At 49.8% G+C, this 23,499-nt stretch overlaps 1 protein-coding gene across 7 annotated transcripts in view; it reads right to left on the minus strand.

Moving 5' to 3' along the window:
- Shank2 (SH3 and multiple ankyrin repeat domains 2) overlaps nucleotides 1–23,499 on the minus strand; it is a 445,086-nt gene that overhangs the window by 373,085 nt on the left and 48,502 nt on the right. For all 7 annotated transcript variants that reach the window (XM_052712831.1, XM_052712826.1, XM_052712828.1 and 4 more), the window contains exons 3-5: nucleotides 15,818–16,021; nucleotides 13,740–13,811; nucleotides 11,067–11,175 (exon numbers count right to left, since the gene is read on the minus strand). In XM_052712831.1, the coding sequence (XP_052568791.1) occupies nucleotides 11,067–11,175; nucleotides 13,740–13,811; nucleotides 15,818–16,021 (385 nt within the window). The remainder of the gene's footprint in view (nucleotides 1–11,066; nucleotides 11,176–13,739; nucleotides 13,812–15,817; nucleotides 16,022–23,499) is intronic.

A 23,499-nucleotide genomic window follows, 5' to 3' on the forward strand; every position in this document is an offset into this window, starting at 1 on the left:
TGTATGATGTGGTACAGTTTCTGGGAGATGAGCTCCAAACCTGAAAACTAGAGTACATTTGAAATGTCATGCTAATTATGAATTGTGTTACATCTTCTGTGTACAATGAAAGTGCTCTTGGATGGGGAAGAGTTAAGGCACATCTTAAAGGAATTTGGCATGATTCTAATGAATCCTTAGATTTGGCTAAATTACATCAAGAGATTATAGAAATGAAAAAGGCTACATTGGATTTTGATGCAGCTAACACAGCAGAAGATATTTTAGAACAATTTAAAGGGGCGATCCCTTCATGGTCATCATTTACTTCGCTCTTAAGTAGTGTTGAAGCTATTGGAGCATGTGTCTTAGTACACATAATCTGTTTGCCTATGATTTTCAAGCTGATTTTGAACTCGTTATGGAGACTGGGCTCGGAACTCCACAGAGTATAACTACGTACATTCCTATGACTTAACACCAGAGGCTGGTAGCCAAAGATGGGTGAGTTTTCTTTGCCTCCTTTCAACCTAAGACAGGATGTGAATGATGGAATCCATGCTCCCATGACGGGTAAGATTGGAGTGTGGTAAGGAAACACCTAAGAAAGGCACAGTCATCTGAGAGACTCAGTGGGGTCTCTAAATAAATAAAAAAGGACGAATTGTGGGAACCCACAGCTGACTCAGTTTCCCAGTTTGAATCTGAAGTCTATTCTGAGTTAATAGAGTTCAAGCTTGTTTGCTCCAAGGCTGTGAGAAAGTTCTGATTAGCCCACAGAGTCTCCTTGAAGGGCTATGAGAAAGTCCTGATTAGCTCACAGAGCCTCCTTGAAGGACTGTGAGAAAGTCCTGATTAGCCCACAAGAAGGAACACACTATCTAGCTAGATGTGGGCTGCTGATGCCAGCCATAGGTACATTGAGATAGAAAATGAAACTGCCTGCTCCTTGACGCAAGGCAGGATAGATAGTGGTTGAATGCCTGTGCTGTGCATTGTTCTACCTCTGTCCTTCAAAACTGTATATAAGCTGACTGTGAATAAACTTGGGGCTGTCTGGCATTGACTGGCAGACCTCTTGACTCTTTTCTGTCTTCTTCATTGTCTCTTCAATCCGCACGCCTCTACCCAGCTACCCAGCTGACTGTCGGCAGGCCCGATAAGTAGTGGTCCTCAACCTTCCTAATGCTTCGACCCTTTAACACATCTCCTCATGTCGTGGTGACCCCCAAAAATAAAATTATGCCATGGCTACTTCATGACTGCAATCCCGCTACTGTTATGAACAGTAATGTAAATATCTAAGATAAAGGATATCTGATATACGACCCCAAAAGGGGTCACAACCCACAGGTTGAGAACCACCATGATTGAGTTTCCATCTCAGGGCAGGAGAGGTTGCTCAGTGGGAAGAGTACTTGCTACACAAACATGAGAACCTGAGCTTGAATCCCCAGCACCCAAATAAAAGCTGAGTGCAGGTGTGCATGCCTGTGACCCCAGCAGAGACAGGCGGGTCCCCAGGCTTACCGGCCAGCCAGTCCAGCCAAAACAGTGAGCCTCAGGTTACATGGAAGCTGGGTGGGCCCACTCAGGTGTTTGCAGCACAGTGTCTTGAAAATATTCCTCATTTTTCATGTGGTGAGATTTCCTTGATTTTTAAAACACTTTAGAACTATGGCAAGTAAACCCAAGCAGAGGGCTGGCACCCCAAACCTGGGCCACTTGACCTTAAAGTAATATATATACACCATCACCCTAGAAATACTCTGAGAGTGTTGTAGCCAGGAAATAACCAGGCACCAGGCAGAAAGGAGAGAGGCAGGACCCTGGCAGGCCAGCTGAGAGCTCCATCCTGGCTGCAGGTATACAGTACACCAGGGAGGGCAAGATGTAGATGTAGGGCTCAGGGCAGCTGCTGGGTGGAGTGCAGGGCACTAAGCGGCAGCTGGAGGGTGCCTCTGTGTGTGTGTGTGTGTGTGTGTGTGTGTGTGTGTGTGTGTGTGTGTGTTCCATGAAAGGTGTTTCAGAAATCACGCATCTGGAGGGGTGACTGCTCCAGTGTCAGGCGACAACTATGGTAAGTGAAAACCAGTCCTCCTCTGAAGGACTGGGCGGCCACCAGCAGGATTCTTGAGACACTGATTTAGGAGGCTCAGGGGTCCCAGGATGGAAAATTTAACACAGCAAGGAATGATAAGCATATCACAGATATGGTGACTGGACGTGGGGCGCATGGGTTGACCTGAACTACTCTAAATGTGAAATGTACAGGGAATTGCTTTTCAGCTTGAGTTGAGGCCACAGCGTCAGCCAGCTGCTCACCTGTGAATTCAACTAACCCCAGGGTCAGGAAACACTTTCCTCTCCATACCAGCTGTCACTTCTCTATCCGAGCAGCTGATGCCCACAAGAGACCCCTAAGGTCAGGCTGGTGGGCATTCTCTTATAGGATGAGGGGGAAGGGAGAGTCATGAGACTCAGATGTAAGATCCAGCTGTTCCCACCTGGCCTTCCCTCCCTGGTGTGTGTAATTCTACCCAGCTACATGTGGTCTCTTCCAAGGTGCTAGAGCAGGGGTTCTCAACCCGTGGGTCAAGACCCCTTTCACAGGGGTCACCTAAGACCATTGGAAAACACAGATATTTATATTATGGTTCATAACAGTAGCAAAATTAGTTATGAAGTAGTAACGAGAATAATTTTATGGGGGGGGCTCACCACAACATGAAGAACTGTATTAAAGGGTTGCAGCACTGGGAAGGTTGAAAACCATTGTGCTGGGGAGTGGGGTACAAACTAAATGTTAATGAAGGCGCCTCCATCTATGGATATTACACATTTGGGGGTAGGACTTTGCAGTAATGCAGCTGTTTCAGGGTCACCCACACTCCTATAAGTAACCCTTCACCAAGGCTCCTGTGAGTGACCCCTCAGCCAGGCTCCCATGAGTGACCCCTCACTCAGACTCCTATGAGTGTCCCCTCACCAAGGCTCCTCTAAGTGACCCCTCAGCCAGGCTCCCACTAGTGACCCTCACCCAGACTCCTATGAGTGTCCCCTCACCTGGGCTCCTGTGAGTGACCCCTCAGCCAGGCTCCCATGAGTGACCCCTCACTGTGCTCCTGTAGCTCAGCCTGACTAAATCATTGACCCGGGTTGGCCTTGGAGATGTTTCTTTGTTCTGTTCTATCCAGAGTAAACAGAGGTTCATTCACGTCTTTGCAGGGAAAGTTAATGCAATGCACAGATTGAAAATAACAACAATAAAATATAACCAAGAAATAACACAGTGTAAGAGTGATTTTCACAGCGTCCATGAATCAGGTTTTATAAACAATCTAGAGATAACACAGGCTGCCAGAGGATGTGCACGAGTTCCGTGTGACTTGGGCATCCCTGGAGCTCAGACCCGAGGGATCCCACAGCCCATCCCTCATAGATATGGAGGGACACCTGCATAAAGTAAAACCCACGTAGAGATGGAATAGCCAGTAAACGGCAGCAGGAGGGACAGTTTCACAGACGGACACGAGTCCCCACTGTGCCCTTCAGGAGGCAGGACATGACTCCCCACTCCTTAACAGTGGACTGTGCCAATCGAGTCCCTTCCAGAAGGCACCGTATGGGATGGGCTCAGCGGGTGACTCTCAGGGAAGAGAGACTGCAGACAGGGCCATGCTAGGAGGTCTAGGTTAGCGCCCCAGACATCAGGCAGGCAGACAGTAGAAGGTTCAAGGGGTGCTTCACCTCCTTCATCTTCCTCCCCAGCCCCACACTTGCTGATGTTTACAAGATCTGGGTCCAGCAGGGAAGAAAACACACACAGCAAATGTGCATGGAGGGGCATGTGAATAAATACCAGGCCAGTTCTCGGAACTGTCAACTCATCACCAGAACAAGCCCAAGCAACCATCAAAGCCACACAGCCTACACAGACATGACAAGTAAAGATGGCACGGGCCCTCTCAAGTCCTCAGACAGGAAGAAAACATTTAGGGAAACTGAGGAAATTGGAATGATGCATGGGTTTTGTAACACTCCCATGTGGACATGAGTTCAATGGTGGCAAAATAAGCCACAGTGCTATCAGACGTGAGCAACGGGTCTGCAGAAACTCCCTAAGCCAAAGCTGTCTAAGAAAGGTTTATTTAAAAATGAACAACAAAGAGAAACCCTGTCTCGAAAAACCAAAAAAAAAAAAAAAAAAAAAAAAAAATGAGCAACAAACACCTTAGGCCAGAGAGACGGCTCAGCAATTAAGAGCACTGGCTGCTCTTGCAGAAGTCCTGAATTTGGTTCCTACACCCACATCAGATAGCTCACCACTGCCTGTAACTCTGCTCCAGGGGATCCGATACACTCTCCTGGCCTCTATGGGCACCCCTCCCCTACACACATACTAACACACATACACATAAACAAAAATTTAAAAGTTAAAAAAAACCCTCACGGCTCTTATTAGGGTGAGGGATATTAATTACTCTGTAAAATTGCTGTTACTCACAGACTTAGAGAAAATATTTCCAAAAACAAACATACATGTCTGAGCTGCGGCTATCCAGTAGGAACAGAGAACTTGTAAACTCAATTAATTATCCCCAAAGTGCATGAGATACCTGAAGAGAAACCTCAACAAAGAGAAATGACGGATGGTGAATGACACATGAAAGATGTGCTGTGCCCCAGGTCCCCAGAAAATGCACTCACAATTCAAGAGGATGCTGCAGGCCCTCAGAAAGGCCAAACACAAAATACTGCTCCCTCACTGGCACAGGTGAGACAGGGTGCAACCACACAGGGCATGGAAGGCCAGATCAGCATAGTCTTACAAAACTGCACAGGGGGGCTAGAGATGACTCAGCAGCTGAGAGCACTGACTGCTCTTCTAGAGGATCTGGGTTCAATTCCCAGCAACTACATTGTGGTGGATAGCTTCATGTTAACTTGACACAAGCTAAAATCATTTGAACAGAGGGAACCTCAACTAAGGAAAATCACTCCATAAGATCAGGCTATAGGCAAGCTAATAGAGCATGATCTTAATCAGTGATTGATGGGTGAGGGCCCAGTCCATTGTGGGTGGTGCTGTCCCTGGGGTGGTGGTCCTGGGTTCTATTAGGAAGCAGGCTGAACAAGCCATGAGGAGCAAGCCAGTAAGCAGCACTCTCCATGGCCTCTGCATCAGTTCCTGCCTCCAGGTTCCTGTCCTGCTTGAGTTCCTGTCCTGACTTCCTTTGAGGATGAACAGTGATATGGAAGTGTAAGCTGAGGAAACCTTTTCCTCCCCAAGGTTTTTTCTGTTCATGGTGTTTCGTCACAGCAAGAGAAGCCCTAGGACACGCAGGAAGGCTCTCAACTGACTGTAACTCCAGTTCCAGAGCCGATGACCTCTTTTAGTCCCCACTGACACTGCACACAGGTGGTATATGCAGGAAAACACCCATACACATGAAATAAAATAATTGTAATTATTAAAAAAGGCACATGCTACCCAGCCTCACCAGTGCTCTAGGAGTTTCCACAAGTGAGTTTTAAATTTATGTCCAAGCTGGGTATGGTAGCACACAACTGTTTCTCAGTACTCTGAGAGGCTGAGGCAGGAGGACTGCTTTGAGACTAAGGTCAGCCTGAACTAGTAAGACTTTGTCTCAAAAAATACAAAAGAATAAAATAAAAAGAGGAAAGAAAAACATGCTCATAATTGTGGAAGATTACATAGAATCTTCTCTCCACCCTAAGTGAACAGATTTAGTAAAAAAACTATTGAACAGGAAGCATAGTATTCTGGGCCATATGAGCTGGGCCAGTGAAATGGCCCAGCAGGTAAAGTGCCTGCAGAGAAAACCTGACAATCTGAGTTCAATTCCCGAACCCACATAAAAGTGGAAGGTGAGCAATGACTCCACAGAGTTGTCCTCTGACCTCCACATATGTGCGTGCACAGCACACACACTTCACCCCAACACACAATTAAATAAATAAAGAGACACAAACAGACACAGAGGAAACGAGGGCACAGGCTGCTGAGTGAATGAAGCCAGGCTGACAGAACACACTGCCCGGTTCCCACGCTGACATTCTAGAAAAGGAGAGATGAGGACAGGGACGCAGGTGGCTGTGGCTGGGGGGAGATGATGGTCAAGCACAGGGGGTGTTTAGATAGTGATGGGATCCCAGGTAATTCTTGATGGTGCATATAGGAACTTCATACTTGGCAAACCCCACAAAATGGGTGGCACCCAAGAGTAGCCCTAGTGTAAACCCTGGGCCTCGGCTGTAACGAACACATCACACTAGTGCCGGCTGTTAGTGAGAGAGAGGCTGGTGTAGGGGCATGTGGGAATGATCCACACTCAGGGCTAGAGTGTTTCATTGGTTATTTTGAGACATGGTCTCATGTATCCCAGGCTAGCTTCCAACTCGCTGCGTAGCTGAGGATGGCCTTGAATTCTTGATCCTCTTGCCTCCACCTCCTGAGTATTGGGATTGCAGGTATGTGCCACCACACCTGGCTTATCTGCTTGTTGTTTAGGCAGCAGTGGGGCTGGAACCCAAGACCTCAGACAGGTAGGCTCTGCCTCTGAGCTACACCCCACTGCCCAGTGTGATTTTTCTGTGAGCCTATGGTTCTCTATGGACCCTAGACCCAATCCCAGCTCATTTCCCTCCCAGGCTGCCTTCCCTGGTCCTCCTTCCACATTTCATGGACCTTATCTTCCAGCGTGTGCACTTTGTGAGCTTCCCACGCTCCCTTGGAAGCAGGCACATAAAGAAGAAAAATTGCAAAATAACTGGGTACCGTATCTGAGCTCTCGCCTAACAACAGGCCTCTTATTAGAACTCCAAGGACTAACCAGATGTACCCGACTTACTGGAGGGGGCTATTTATGAACCAGCGGAGGGCTGCCTTCATCTGCACACCTCTCGCCGTCTGCAGACTCATGTTTACGAGGTCTCAGAACCCCGCTCCCTCCAGACACGGCAACTCCTGGGGTATCGATCACCTGGTGTGATTCATTGTGTGACAGCCAGATACCGACCATAAGTCATCAGACAGGCTCCCTCCACTCCCCAAGCCACAGAGCTCCATGTAAAGGGAAGCAGAATGTCCACAGAAGCTTCTAATTGGGCCATGTGGGAGCTGGACGGCGCTCCCCAGGAGTCCACCACAGTCATATGTGGGTGGAAACAATGCCTCTCCAGGATGATAAAGAACTTAGCTAGAGGCCACCCCACCTCTCCCTGACAGCCCTGGAGCATCACTGCCTGGAACCTCTCACTCGCTGTGCTGCTTGGGATTTTTGTCAACTGGACACAAGCTAGTCATCTAGGAAGGGGAAACCTCAATTGAGAAAATGCCTCCATCAGACTGGCCCGCGGACAAGCCTGTAGTACATTGTCTTGATTAATTATTAATGTGGGAGGGCCCGGACCACTATGGGAGATGGCACCCCTGGGCTGGTGGTCCTAGATGCTATAAGAAGGCAGGCTGGGCAACCCATGGGAGGAAGCCAGTAAGCAGCACTCCTCCATGGCTTCTGCTTCCATTCCTACCTCCAGGTTCCTGCCCTGACTTCTCTTCACAATGAACTAGAACCGTAAGCTGAAATAAACCCTTTCCTCCCCAAGCTGCTTTTGGTCACGGTGTTCGTCACAGCAACAGAAAGCGAACTAGGACCAGCAGGTGGTAACTAGGTCCTAAAAGTGAGTCCAGATGAGCAAGGTGTCTCTGCAGGCACAGCATGGCAGGGGATCGCACTATTCCGAGCCTTTCATGGAGGCTTTGGAGGCACAGCGGGTTTCCAGCATCATTAAACATCTGCCTTTCTCTCACCTAAGCATGCCTCAAGCTCAGAAACCCACAGTGTGCAAGGAAAGTGATGGACTAAGTCCCCTAAGGCCGTCAGTGTGGCTGCCTTTCCAGGGCATGGAGCTATCATCCATCGGATCCCAGAGGGCCCACCATGGCAAAGAGGGACCCAAGGACTCCTCCACTAGGGAAGAAGTCTTCAGTTTTCTCTTCCTGTTACTTGGTGAAATTTATGTTTCCAGTAGCTAGAGACATCCGCTATTGTTGACAGACTGTGTGGTTTTAAGTGGCAGGTCACCCCTCTAGGATTCTGAGCTCATTTGCATGTCACCCAGTGCAGAGTGACTCTCAGACACACAGCTGAGGCTGGGGGCTGGTGGCTTGTCTTGGCCTTCAGAAGGAAGCTGAATTTGACTCTTCATAGAGAGCAAAGGTGTCTGCATTCAGGGAGTGACTCAGGAAGTCACCAAACCCAGCTAAGAGCTTCCAAAATGCGATAAGCAAAGTCTGTTAGAGCCAGAGGGGGCCAGCACCCATCTGGAACAAAAGCATGGGGCTGGGGGGCTCCCCAGTGCAGGGGAGGAAGAGACAGGTGGACCCTTGAGGCTCACCAGCCAGCTAGCCTAGCCTCGCTTGGGAGCACCAGGCCAGAGAGACAGTAAGAAACTGTGTCTCAAAGAAAGGGGGTGTGGACAGCTCCAGAGAGATACAAAGTTGCCCTTTGCCCTCCACATACACCTTACACCTACACACACAACAACAACAACAACACTACAGATAATGATTTCTGTCAAGCCCCAAACCCCAAGCCCTCTGTGGGTGAGGTAGGGAAGGGTTTCTAGAATGGTGCTTCCCACTGTATGTCTGCTGTGTTCTGCAGCCCCATCTGGCTGGCCCTGCCTTTGCTGGTGACCCTAGAACAGCTCCCCTTGACCAGGACCCATTTAGCATATCAGTGGCTTCTCTCCTGGTTTGCTCTTTTTTTTTTTTTTTTTTTTTTTTTTTTTAAATCAGCTAACCTCCAGACTGTAGCCACAGTTACACAGCTGTCTCCTCCTGGTGCCCATGGAGGACAAGGTCCAGGGCCCCTGGGATGCCTAGAGAATACCATAGAAAATGATGATCTTCTTATTATTATTCCTTCTTCTCCTCCTCATTTTTTTTCTCCAGACAAGGTCCTCTGTTTAACACCTCTGGCTGTCCTGGAACTCACTCTGTAGACCAGGCTGGCCTTGAACTCACAGAGATCCACCTGCCTCTACCCAAGTGCTGGGCTGGGATTAAAGAGGCACCACAAGCCCCTTGTATAAAGCCATGTCATATTTTACTTGTAATCATCTCTAGATCGTTCTAGGACCAATAGATTCAACTAAGTAGTGAGTAGGTTTCACAGGCTGTTTCTTAGAGGGCAATGACAGGAGAGAGTAAGGTCTGAACACATTCAGGACAGACAGACTTTTTGTTTTTCTTTGTCCATTCCTGCTTGGTTGGATCAGGAGTTTCACTGAATATGAGACCCACAGGCACAAGGCCGACTGCATTTCAGAGAACGCAGAATAATAATCACTTGTGGGCTCCGTGCTCTGCGCTCCCGGGTCTCTCATACTCAGTACTAAGGGGGTAGAATTTCTTGGAATTTTCCTAAGTACCAGCTCCTTGCCCATCATTACCACCTCTATTCTAGCTCCAGGTGGGGCTAAGAGGAGGCACCACACGCACATCTCTGCTTCAAAATAGCCAGTGTCAACTGGGGAGTCAAGTCAGGGTCTGGCCAGGATGGCAGCTCCTTCGTAACCCAGAACCAGAGATGCTGATATAGAAGGGGATGGGGGCAAAGGAGCCATGGCTCCCATCAGGAAGAAAACCTAGGTTGAGAATAGCTGACACATAGCCCTGAGAAAAGCAGGTAGCAGACAGTATAAGGTCAGGACCCCTGAGGTCACAGGAGGTATCCTGTCACCACAATGCACATAAAGACCACTTTCTTCCCTCCAAGAACTTGGGCTGGTGCCTGCCCTTCCAGTCAGCGCCTCCTCTCAGTTCCCCTCGCCAGGGCCGCTAATGAGTTTCTCTCCTGATATCTTAGATGCCACCTCCATCCTCAGAAATGAGCCCTTTCCCAGTTTTCATGCTGCTCACAGATAAACCCAAAGAAACTCAGGAGCAAAGAGGCAACCCAGCCCCCATCAGGGCTACGAGAGGGCCATGCCAACTAGATCAGCACCCAGTGGGGGGCCACCTCAGCTCAAGGGATCAGCCAGTCTGCCCCAAATGACAAACAAGATCCACACTTTATAAGACACCTCCATATCTTGTGCACATAGTAATTTTGAGGTGTGACAAGAAGCCATGTGGGAGCCAGCAGTGGACTTGGGGTGTCCTGATAGGAAAGGCAGGGAGAGAGGGAAGGATGGGAGGTAAAAAGACCCTGCTGTTAAGGTCAAGTATCTCCTATCCCCAGATAACATGCCAGGCCAAACAGATCCAAGCTGCTGTGGAGATTCCCTTGACCTCTGCCTGCCACCCTCAGCCATATCACCCCACGGCCACAGTGTTCACCTGGGCTATGGCCGAGGTCCACCCCATACAACCAGGAGACACTAGCAACATGGGAAGGCACTTGGGGTTGTCCTAACTGGGGAAGACACTAGCAACATGGGAAGGCACTTGGGGTTGTCCTAACTGGGGAAACTACTGGCCTCTAGTGGGGGCTCGGCAGCACCCCACAAAGCTGAGGTCTACCCCACAGCAAAGAAGAGTCAGACCAGGTACTGGCAGTGCTGAGCTGAGAGACCTCTCCCCTGACTGCAGCTGTCTCCCAAGGAGATTTGAAGACTCTGGAAGTCAGCATCTGGCAGGGAGCACAAGACATGTACGAGCACCTGCCTGTCTGTGAGGAAGCCTGCACCCAGGCAAAGCCCCACACATGCTGCAATGCTGGCTGGTTAGCACCTCCAGCTTGGGGGCTCTGCTGGAGGCCCCCGGGTCAGCAGGCAACAGCCCCATACATGTATGGCATCCGTTCGCGCTCTCCCTTCCCTAACACTTATGCACAGAGCACCTACTGTGTGCATGCATTGAGCTAGAGGCTCAGACAGCAAGGAGGAAAACACGGGCCTTCAGACCAGAAGGTACATGAGTGAGGAGCCACTTCAAAACCCAGATGAGACCCAGGACAGAGTAAGAGATGAATGATTCATGGTAACTTGAACTCGGGAATAGATGTATGCCTCACCAGAGTATACATCTCATGGCCTCCCTCATGGCCACCCACCTCCAGTCTCCAGGTCATGGAAATTGGGATCCAGGCCTCTGTCCAGAAGCTTGACCAGCTTCTCCACTGAGCGATGCTGAGTGTGGTCCATAAACTTCTTCAGATTGGTCTGGAGAGGAAAAGAACAAAACAGAAACGACTATGAAAAACTGATTTACAGGGGCAGGGGACGAGGCTCAGTGGGTAGAGAGTTTGCCTGGCATGATGAGGCCCTGGGCTTAAGCCCAGTACTGCATAAACTGGGTATGCTGGTGCACACCTTTAGTCCCAGCACTCAGAAGGTGGAGGGAGGCAGGAGGATCAGAGGTTCAAAGTCATCTTTAGCTACATAGTGATTTCAAAGCCAGAGTGGACTACATGAGCTCATGCTAGAAGGAAGGAAAGAAGGAAGGAAGAAAGGGAGGAAGGAAGGAAGGAAGAAAGGAAGGACCTTTATAGACTAAGAGAAGACTGTCTACTAGGAGGCACTGGCCTCCTCTGTGCAGGGCACTGCTGACCTCGAGGCTCACATGGGGCCTACAGTGGCGTCAACACCATGGGCCTGTCCTGGATGAATGTCTCAGAACCCTAGCTGTTCGCCATCTCTATACCAATGTTTCAATGTCTGTCCTTCCATAATTCACTCAGTAAACTGTAATCCCTGAATAATGGCACTGGGATCTCTGGGTCATTAGGGTGGAGCCCTGAGGAGCAGGGGGATTCATAACCATCTAAAGAGGTCCCAGAGAACTCACTCTACCACCACTGACATCCATAACCTGAGCACCTAGAAATCCAAATTCTGGCTGTGATGTCAGACAGCCTAGGGCTCTGGAGCTGTGGGAGCACCAGTCTGCCTGTAGTTTTTAAGTTGTGATAAGAGCAGGAGTGGGTTCTACCATATTGGGTGCAAGAGATGCCCTCTCGTGGGGAGAGAAAAGATCACCTGGGGCAGGGTAACAACTGATAGCAAGATCACCTGGGGCAGGGTGACAACTGATAGCCTCCAGGACCCATTCAGACCCTTCACTCCATTCCCAGAAAGGAAGCTGAGGCTTAGGTCTCTTCTGTAAAGAGGAGATTGCTGAGCCCCGCCCACTAGCCCCAGAGCAGAAACAGTGACATCTGTCCTGGGGGACACCTAATCTGTTTCTCAGGAGATCATACAGGTCAGCCACAGAACCTCAGCCTCCCAAAGCCTGCCTGCCTCCACCCTCGGCAGGCAGCCTGGCCTCAGATCAGGAAGAGCCTGGCATCTCTCTTGGGCCCCACCCTCATCCTGATTCGCAGTTTCCACAACACAGGACAGGAGACCTGTGATTTTTCATCTGATGATGTGCCTGGGCCTTCCAGGCACCTGCCATGGGCCGGGTTCCAATCTGAACATCTTACAGTCTGGAATTAGAACAAATGTCCCAAACCTGGAGGGTCATTTAAACTGCGGCTATTTACTCATTGACATTTTTCTTTAAATTCACAAGTATTTGTATCTACACAATAAATAACAACAACAGCAACAATAAAAGTAACTAGAGAAATCCTCAGAGCTGGGGTCAATCACATCCATGTGGATTCCAGGATCAAGGCAGAAAATACATACGAAGAGCCTGGACCATACTTGGCCAGAACATGGCTGAGAGGTCAAGGACAGTGTGGATATACCTTAGGGCAGGAAACCAAGTGATGGGCATCTACTAGTCACCAATGGATAATGTAGGCACAAAAATGAAAACAATGTTGGTGGAGAGGCCATAGAGACCCCTAAAACAACACAGGCTGTGGCCATTTGTTTTGGTTGTTCATCAGAACTAGACGATGAGACCCTAGGGCTGAAGAGATGGCGCAGCTTGTTACATGTTACAGAGAAATCATGCTGGATCTGTGCTGGACACTTCCTCCTAGGCGTCCAGCTTTCATAATTATGGAAGATTATGAAATAGCCTTATCTAGGGGGAGATAAGGTGCCAACGGTCTTGCCTAGCTGTAAATCCTATGAATCATGATGTCAACCTTCTGGGTAATAGCACCATAGTAGCATAACAGTTATGGGAATAACCAACCACTCCCTGGTTGGCTTTGAGGCCCCCACCATGGTAGGAATCCAAGCCTGGTGCTGTAAGCAGTATCCCCACCATGTTCTCCAGGCTCTACCCACATGCCCCAGGATCACTGCCTCCTGTTCCAGGAATGCTCACATGGCCTCACTAACATGCCTGGAGTGCATGGCATAGGGACTCATTGTGACTTCAGGGGGCACAGAGCCCTCTAGCTAGCACAAACCTTTCCCCCCATCACTGCCAACACTTCCTGCCTTTGTAAGGTCTGTTCTGATTTGGCAGCAACAGAAACCAGAGACAGCACTCAGCAGGCATCCCTTCCCCACCTCACCACATCCCATTGTATCACTGCTGCCGCCTTTCAACCTCTCTGGGGCACCAGGGTGTGCCAAACCCCTGTTCAACCTCTACCAGCTTTCCTGAGCCATCTTGCTGACTGCTTGCTGTCTGGCTAGGTCTCCAGCAATGTGCATAGAGAGGCAGCCCCACCCACCTGTATACCCCAGCCTGGCCTCATCCCACAGGTATCCAGGGGCCACTCCCAAGGGAATGAGCCCTCCAAAGACAACACAGTTGGATCAGTTAGGATCAGAGGTGACCTGGTGGGGTAGAGGAAGTTATTACCCACTCCCCATACCTTTGTGTGGAGCCTGGCCAGCTGCTTCTCATCCAGGTTGGTCTGCTTGTACACACGCTTCTTATAGCGAAACTGCCATGGAAACAGGAAAAGATTGCAGGGGACCACATGTTAGACAAGGGTGCTCAGAGGAAAAGTGACCTGGCCAAGGACAAGGCACCCCAGTCTTAACCAAGACACAGGTGTCTGTGCTACAGAGCACACACCCCCACCAGAGTGCCATCACCCGGCAGCCATCAGGACACGGGGCAAGCTCTCAGCTACAGAAGCTAGTCCCCAGCTGGTACAGAAGGTGAGGTGGCCGGACACACCACTAATGTAGCCTCATCCTGCTGAATGACAGTCTGTGGGCATGGATCTGCCCTTAGCTTGTCTGGGGTGTACCTCGGATACCTTTTTCTTTCCTGTCACTCATCTCTGTCAGAACTGCATGGGAAATCCCATGCACCCCTCTGCTCAGGACTCAGGGGCTCCCGCTGCCCCTCAGGACAGTGCTGCCTGCTTGGGATTGGAAATTTCATTGCAGAGCAGAGAAGTGGACTTGGAGTTGGTGACAACGCTCCCAGGCCAGCGGTGTCCCAGTGGTCAGCTTTATCATATCTGCTCTCCCCCCCAGACACCCAGAACCTTTGTGTAGCTAACTGTTAAAGAGACACTGCAGAAGGTTCAGGAAGACCGCTAAGGGCAGGCCATGACTGAGATTTTGAGAGGAAACACGAGGTCCTCTATTGGCTAAGTGACTCTGAACTGGTTCTTTTCCCCATCTCAGCCTCAGTTTCCTTATCTGTCTCACAGGGACACCACCACGGCAGGACCCCAGAGTGGAATGACGTTCCTGAACTCTGGGTCACTGTGCCCCACTCCTGGCCTCCTCCGGGACTGTCACACCCCAAGGAGCTCATTTAAAGGGTGGGTACAGGTGCCTGAACACACCGGTGGAGGCATAAGCTGGTTCCCAAACCAAAGTCTGACTTGTATTATTTTCCTGTTTTTAGATTTTAAAAAATGTTACTTAGGAAGCTGGAAAGACGTCTCAGTGGTTAGGGGAACCAGCTGCTCTCCCGGAGGACCTGGGTTAGGTTCCTAGACCCCACGTGGTGGCTCACAACCGTCTGTAATTCCAGTTGCTGGGAACTGATGGTGGCTTCTGGCTTCTGTGGGTTCTTCACATATTTGATGAATATACACACATGCAGGTAAAACACTCATGCACATAAAAGTAAGAAAATCTAAACTGCTGTTAATTTGATTTTATTATTTTGTGTCTATGGGTGTTTTGATTGCATGTATATCTGTGTACCTCAAGCATTAGATGCCCTGGAAGTGGAGTTAAAGATGGTTGTGAGCTACCCAGGGAGTGCTGGGACTTGAACCTGGGTCCTCTACAGGAGCAGCAAGTGCTCTAAACCACCAAGCAATGTGTGTGTGTGTGTGTGTGTGTGTGTGTGTGTGTGTGTGTGTGTGTGTGTGTGTGTTTGGATGCTGGAATCTGAACCTGGGTCCTCTAGAAGAGCACCACTGAGCCATCTCTCCACACCAACCCCAGGAGGCAGCTGTGTCCTGCTCTCCCTCTGCCCCACATAAGATGATCAGTCCACAGGAGGCAAGGTGCACCCATGGCTCAGATGGGAACTTTCTTGATTTTCAGGTGTCAAAACAAGTCAGTCCTGAAGAACTGGGTTGCCGGGGCTGCTGGAGAGCTTGTGCCTCCCAAGCTGAGCCTGTGCAGCTTCGGGATGGGACCGGAGGGAGCAGTGCCAGGCTGGAGGACGGCCATGCCTGCTGCTGGACTGCAAGGCTGCAGCTCTGCGTCCTGCTCCTGTCCACATCCAGGTGCCACCATAATCTCAGCTCTCACCTCTGTCTGTAGCTAGTCACCTTGCTGGTCCACATACCCCAAGCCACCAAGAAAGGCCATCAGGTACCTATCACACACATGCCTAACAGGGAAGGTCCAAAGGAGCCAGACTTTAACTATAGGGCGGGTAATTTTCTAATCTTAAACAAACAGGAGCCTGGTTAAGTTGCACCCAGGCTGCATAGCCCCAGCCCTCACACAGCCTCACAGGGCTAGTTACCTCCAGGGAAGGCACACCCGGGCCCATGGGCTGTGGGTATTCCCGCAGCAACCGCTCCTCGTCCAGGAACTTGCCGTCCCGCCCGTTGCTGGCCGGCTGGAAGAGCCCATAGTTGAGTACATCCTTCAGGCCCTGGTTCAGGGTGCACAGGATCCGCTGCTTGGCCACCCACACGGTGGCGTCCGGGTTAAATCGAATGCACTTCTGTGGGGAGAACGGAGACATGGGTCAGGGATGCCAAAGGTCATCAGAGCCACCAACCTGGGCACAGGATCAAAGGAGGCCTGCTCCTTCTGTTCCTGTCCCCTCTGCCCCAAAAGTAACGTTTACCTTTGCCCCTCGGATAGAGAGGCTGGGGAAACAAAACAAATCAACCAGGCTGGGAGTCAACGAAGTGTCTGCCATCGAAGCGTGGGACCTGAGCCTGAACCCCAGAACCCACACAGAACCCCAGCACTGGGAAGGTAAAGACGACCCCCAGGACTCCCTGACCAGCTAGGACTGACATCAAGATTATCATATGCACATACATGCACACCAGTACACACGAGAGCACTGTGGTGGGAGGAACATGCACTGAGAGTCTCAGCTAAGTACAGCTGTCCCTAAGATATCCTGGGGATCACAGGAACCCCTCTGAATCTCCAGATCTATGGACACTCAGGTTCCTCATGATGACATGTTTTTTAACTTCCACACATCCTCCCAAATGCATTTTGTCCTGGAACACAACATTGTCATCTACAAAGTTCATGCTTGAGAACTGCAATTGAGTTAGCAAGGAAAAAAAAAAAAAACACCCTCACTTTTGTTTCAGGCATTCACAGCTCTCCTGGGACACATGTGGCCCATAGGACACGGGGTCATACTATTTGTTTATAACACCTAACAGATACACTGTACATCTGTGCAAAAGTCACACTCCATCCCGATGAAGATACAATAAGCTTTGTGCGTGACTCTCCATCCACCTACATGGAACCGCTGGTGCCATGGCTTGCTCCCTGGCAGTGGACACAGAGGACATCTTGTCTCAGGAGTTCACAATGGGAGGCCTGAGGGACAAGAGCCTTCGTATCACCAACACTGTCTCCGAACAGAAAATCAGAACTGTATGCACTATACAGCTGGTGAGATGGCTGTGTGGTTAAAGTGTAAGGACTGGAGTTCAAATCCCTAGAACTCATATAAATGCCAGGCTGGTGTGGCATACACCTGTAATTCCAGCCTCAGTCGTCAGAGACAGGGCATCCGCCAGAGCAAGCTGGCAACTGACACTAGCCATACGGGTGAGCTCTGAGTTTGACTGACAAACTCTGAGATCCCGCCTCACTAAATAAGGTGAAAGACCAATCAAGGAGGATTCTAGACATCAACCTTGGGCACTCATATGCTCACACATATGCAAACAGGCACACATACATGCACACCACATACACATACATGAAAATGGGAAAAAAAAAACCCAACCTACATGTACCACTCGAAGAGTGAGGAGCGGCAATATTTGGTTGGGGTGGGGGGTGTCAGACCAATTACTGCAAGAGGTAATTTCTTAAACAGTTAAGCAGCACCAACAGGGCCTCCAAATCCACCATCTCCCCCTCTGAGAACTGGAATAGTGACAGCTTGGTTGTGTTCCCAGTGGCCTTCTGTGGCACTCCTTGGAAGCTCAGGAAAGACAAGGCCAGACCAGGTCCACTTCTCATGTGTATGTTGGATTAAAATTGGTTTCTCCTGTTCAGCCATAGTAGGGGGGCAGGGGTGTGCTTACCTACTGTAAAGTCAGCTAGGAAGAGCTGCCGAGCTGCGCTGCGGGCTGACTGAAAGAGGCTGCATTTAGCACTTAGCAGGGGGATTCAGTGCTTAGCAGGGGGACTGAGTGTGTGCCTGCTTCACGGTACAGAAGGCCCTGCTGCCTTCAGGATCCAGTCACTGAACACCATTAGGTTCTCACAGTTGCAGAATGGCTCAGCTGCTGTCAACCCTGAACACTGCTCTAGCAGCTACAACCCCAGTCAGGGAAGCCGACACCCCACACATGAATGAATGCTCCCGTTGGCCCTTCTCAGATGTCACTGGCTGAGTTCAGGGTGACCCTCTGACCTTCCTGGGTTACAAGACCTGGTGGGACCACTTGTTCCTTCCAGTGAAGAGCCACATGGGCCCCCCACCTCCATCCACTGGGGCTAGGTGAGAACCCTCTGTGATCTGGACACAACAAAAATGTGATAAGCGATATGGTCTCCTGGGGCTGCTGGTAGGTAATCCACCACTCCCAGGTCAGGAATCATTGCAGGATTCAGATTACAGTACACAGATGGGACGTCCCAACTCAGGTTCCCTCACACCCACATTACAGAGCACTTCACCAACCCTCCCCACGGCCGACAAGAAACTGCCAACTGGCAAGTGCCTCGTGGGGCCCAGGGCTGTCTGCCACCTCCCAGAGGATTTGTCTGCCATTGTAGGTTACACAAAGGCTGGCACTCACTGCCATTTGGTGGGCAGAGCAACGAGGCCCAGTGTGTGCCTCCCCAGTGCAAGAACCACCCCTGAGAAACAAAGCGGCAGCTTTGGAAAGCACTAGAACTGTCTGTCACATGGAGACCCTTCTGAAAAGAGCAGGAGTTCAGAGGTCAGCAAGGCCTGGGTCTGCCACCCACCAGCTGGGCAAGACCTACTAAGCTGCCACCGTTTTGATTCCACAATCAAAGCCTGGGCCTCACTCCAACCACATGGCAGCCAGAAACACATGTGGCCATTAGCAACATACCTGTCAAGGGATATGGCCCCCAAGAAGACAGTGATCTATTTAGAAATGGGGTTTTTGCAGGTGTGGTCAATTAAGATGAGGCTGCACTGGAGGAGGGTGTGCCTGACCCAATGCCGTGACATTGTAGAGATGGCAAATGTGGATGTCACAGAAGATGCATAGGATGGATGCTTATGCAGGAAGATTATCAGGGTGATGTTCCTACTGGACAAAAAAGCTGAAGGTCTCCAGCCAAGCCCCAGAACAGTGGGACAGAGGCTTCCTTGGGGCATCCTGGGGACTCCCTGCTGGCATCCTGAACTCAGAGGTATGAAACAGCATACCTGTTAGCTTGGCAGCCTAACTTGGGGTCAGTTACAACAGCCTCATGAAGTAACAAACATGTAAATCACCTGCTGCTGACCTTTAATCTTGATTGTCAACTTGACTGGATTTGAATCACCTAGGAGACACACATCTGGGCCTATCGATTGGAGTGTTTCTGGAGAGGCTTAACAGGTGGTGGCAGCGATGGTGGTGATGGTGGTGGTGATGGTGATAGTGACATATGGTGATTGATGATGACAGCTGTAGTGGTTTGAATGAGAATGGCCCCTGCAGGCTTGAGTGTCTGAATGCTTAGTTCCCAGTGGTAGAACTGTTTGGGAAGGATCAAGAGGTGTGAACTTATTTGTGGCAACATGCCTGATGGATTACACCTGGCCTGGCTCCAGAGAGCAGCACCTAGCCCTAACCCAACTTTTGTTTGGCAGATACCCTTTGTTTCTCTTGAATCTTGTCCGAGAGTCTCCCAAGGATACAAAGGATACAAAGCCTATGCAAAACTTGGTTGGGAAATTCGAAAAACTGTGGTACCTGATGAATCCAGAAATTTGCACTTGGCATTGTATTTTTGGAAGATTCTTTCAGGTTGTTTTGAACATATGGAAATCAACTGGCTAAAGTATAAATATGGAGAAAAATAAAAATGCCCTGGGTGAAGTCCTTAGGGGCTGGATCCCCTTGCAGCTGCGAAAGGCTGGATTCATTCTTAAGGTACCTCTGAGTCTTCATTCAACGACCCGGGTAAATCCCCACACCCGCGCCATGACCCTTATTGAAGGAGATGAGCTTTGGGGTTTCAAAAGACTCTTGCCATTCCCAGTGTGCTCTTGTGCTCTCTCTCTCTCTCTCTCTCTCTCTCTCTCTCTCTCTCTCTCTCTCTCTCTCTCTCTCTCCCCCCCCCCCCCCCCGCCTCTCTCTCTCATGCTTTCTTATGTTCTCTCTTGCTCTTGCTCTGCCTAATTGTTTTACTCAGGGTTTCTATTACTGTGATGAGACACCTACCATGACCACATCAACTTTTATAAAGGAAAATATTTCATGGGGGCTGGCTTATAGTTCAGGGGTTTAGTCCATTATGTCATGGCAGGAAGCATGGTGGCATGTAAGCAGACATGGTGCTGGAAAGGTAGCCGAGAGTTCTACATCTGCATTGGCAGGCAGCAGGAAGAAAGAGAAACCCTGGGCCTGACTTGGGCATTTGAAACCCCAAAGCCCATACCCAGTGACACACTTCCTCCAACAAGGCCACACCTCCTCCAACAAAGCCACACCTCCTAATGCCACTCCCTAAGCATTCACAAATATGTGAGTCTATGGGGGCCATTTCTTATTCAGATCACCACACCCATGGTTATAGATCAAGATGTGAGCTCTCAGTTGTCCTTCACTCTGCCTCACGGCCTCTAACCCTCTCAAACCATAAGCTGAATCAAACACTTTCTTTTATAAGTTGCCTTGATTGTGGTGTTTTTTCGCAGTAGAAAAATAACTAAGAATTGGCAATGACCGTGATGATGATGGTGACGATAGTTATGATCTTGATGGTAATGATGGTGATGGTAATAACAATCATAACAGTATCTGTTAACATCCAGGATCCTAACACATTAGAACTGTAATATCTCTATCCACATTCACCACAGCTATAAGTGGATATTATAATTACTGTATTAATAATGTTATTCTCATTTTCTAAACAAGGAAGCTGAGCCACAGACACCTAGGCAAGTGCCCCAAAGACACACACCTAGGGAGCAGAGGGGGTTTAATCTCACCTCATGTCAAATCTGCCCAGCAACCAAGACCCTCCCATGGAGAGCTGACACATTATACTCCTCCATAGCCGATCACACCAACTACAGAGCAAGCAAAACAGGAAGGTGCTAATAATCATTATGCCGCCCAAGGAAACTGATGTTCAGGGCATGCCTACATCAGGAAAACACTATTTTCTGCTCAGATTTTCCAGTTTCTAGTAAACTTGCCCAGTGTTGGACATTGAGACCCCCAGTGGACACAGTTTAGTCCCCATAAAGAGGAACAAGATTTGGAAGATCAAACATCTTTTTCAAAACATAAAGTAACAGAAGTCTACACACTGGTGCTGGGGACCCAGCTGGAACTGTGCTGCAGCTGTTACCCATGCTGGGTACCTCTGGCAAGCACAGGAACACAGAGGAGAGCCCTCAGAAGGACAACACAACACTGGACTGAAGATGTCCACCTCAACATAAATTCTCAGAACTAAAAACACTGGGAAGGAGCCCTCAGCCTAGCAGCGATGGGCTAGTGACTCCATCTGGCAGTGTCACATGTGCTTATCAGAAGCCAGTGTACCCAGACCATGTCACCACAGCAGGACTGGATGGATGGCAGCCCCCAACTGAGCAGTCCAAAGTATTAGTTACTATCTTCATCTTTGTGACAGAATAGTCCACAGAAGCACCTGAAGTGGGAAGTCATAGTTTAAGGGATTTCTACCCTCATGGTAGAGAAGGCATGGTGGCAGGAGTGGCCTGTGCTGAGACAGCAGGAGCTTCCTCGTGTGTGGGCAGACGGGGAAGCAGAGTCAAGACAGAAAGTAGGTGGAGCCAGGCTATGAACCTCAAGGCCCACCCACTAAGTGGCCCACTTTCTCCCTAGGGGTCCCACAGCCTCCTACCTCAGCATGACTAGCTGGGGACCAAGTCTTCAAACATATGAGCCTGTGGAAGATGCTGTAACATCCCTAAATCAACCATGGATGATGGAACCCAAGCCTAACTTGAGCTTCCACACCAGTGAACCCTGCATTCACATCATCCCCTCCCCCTGTTCCCCACCCATTCTCAGGCCTCACTCCTACCATCAACAAGAGAACTAGGATGAACTCTTGGACATGAGCTTCCACAGCCTGTCCTCTCTCCCTCTGTGTCTTCTGTCACCCTGAGTTTACCTGTGGCCTAAGAGCTGGGGTCCCCACATGTCCCTCTTCCACCAAACAGATGGCTGTCCTTCCTCACCAAGTCACCCACACCATCTGCCAAGACACAGCCCTGCTTCCCTCTCTCCCTCAGAAACACTCAGCCCTCAGCTGATCCTGGTGCTCCCAACTCCTCCTGAGCTCCCTGGAGATGAGTGGGGATGAGGGAGGACGAAGGACTCGGACTTCTCCGTGTCACCTCACAGAAGCTTTCAAATGCTGCTGGGATTGACCTGCATCAGAGAAAACATTTCTGAAGAGAATTCTCCCGTCAGAACCAAGAGGAAAGGAAGGCCTAGATTTCCTGACTACGCTGAGGATGAGGTGACTCTGCTACTTGTGATAATGGCCCCACACTAAGTGCTGTCTCACTTAGTTATGGAAACGCTCCTGAACGGGGCAACAACACTGTGGTGGTTTGACTGTGATGTCACTCGTTTGAATACCTGGTCCCCAGTTGGCGGTGCGGTTTGGACAGTTTATGAAATATGGCCTTGCTGGAGGAAGTATGTCACTGGGGGGCGGGGCTTTGAGAGTTAAAAGACTTGCACCATTACTAGTTCACTCTCTCTGCTTCTCGCTCTGAGCTTCCAGCTTCAGCTGCTATGCCTCCACTCTGCGATCATGGATTCGCATCCCTCTGGAACCACAAACACAAATAAACTCTTTCTTCTATAAGTTGCTTTGGTCAGGTCAGGTATTTTATCACAGCAACAGAAACGTATTTAATACACCCACCCAAATCTACAAGCTATAAGTGTGAGCTGCAGCTGGTCAGGATGCTAAACAGTGTAGGACACAGAGACCTCCAGCCATGAAGTTCATCATCAAAGTCAAACCCAAGATGAATGGAGTGTTGTAATGCAAAGAGCAGTCAGAGTCCCCTCCCTCTGAGCCCCAGACATCTTTGATTGCACCCAAATACCCACTCCTGTATTTGGTGATCATGCATTTGAAACTGTTTTTGCAAGATGTGAGCCAGAAACTGAAATATTCAGGCACAGGCAGCAAGAAGACAGGTTGAGAAAACACTCAGGCTGGGTCTGCTACCCAGCACAGGGCAGGAGCTTTGGAGGCCACCAAAACAAATCTCCCACACTATGCTTGCTGGCCATAGTCTGCCAACCCTTTTGCAAGGGTAAGGCTCAGAGGGTCTTGATCTTTGGCAAATCCAACCAGAAAAGCCCCAGTCTCTGTGTTTCAGTCTCTCACTGTGCATCAGTTTGTTCCCACAGCAGCAGAGCCACAGCCCACATGGCACATATCCAGTGCCCCCCGTCCTGGGAGCTGGATGTCCCAGATGGAGGTGTCTCAGCACTGGCTCCTCCTGAGACCTGCCTCCTTGACTTGCAAGTAGAGTCTTCTCCCTGTCCTCCGAGGGTCACCCTATGTCTGGTCCCTGCTTCTTATTAGGACCCCAGTCATGTGGCTCAGAGTCACTCCTTTTGACCTTATTTTACCCTAATCCCCTCTTGAAAGCCCTCCGAGCTCCTAGGGTCTCCAACATTAGAACCAAAGAGGTCGCACCTATCCTATAACACGCATGACTGGATGACCAAGAGCAGATATCTGCAACCCACAGAGGGCACGTGCCCACGGTGAGGGTTGAGGGGCAGGTCT

Source organism: Peromyscus californicus, unplaced genomic scaffold (assembly GCF_007827085.1).
Source record: "Peromyscus californicus insignis strain IS unplaced genomic scaffold, ASM782708v3 Scaffold_4__1_contigs__length_199733344, whole genome shotgun sequence".
Classification (NCBI taxonomy): Eukaryota; Metazoa; Chordata; class Mammalia; order Rodentia; family Cricetidae; genus Peromyscus; species Peromyscus californicus.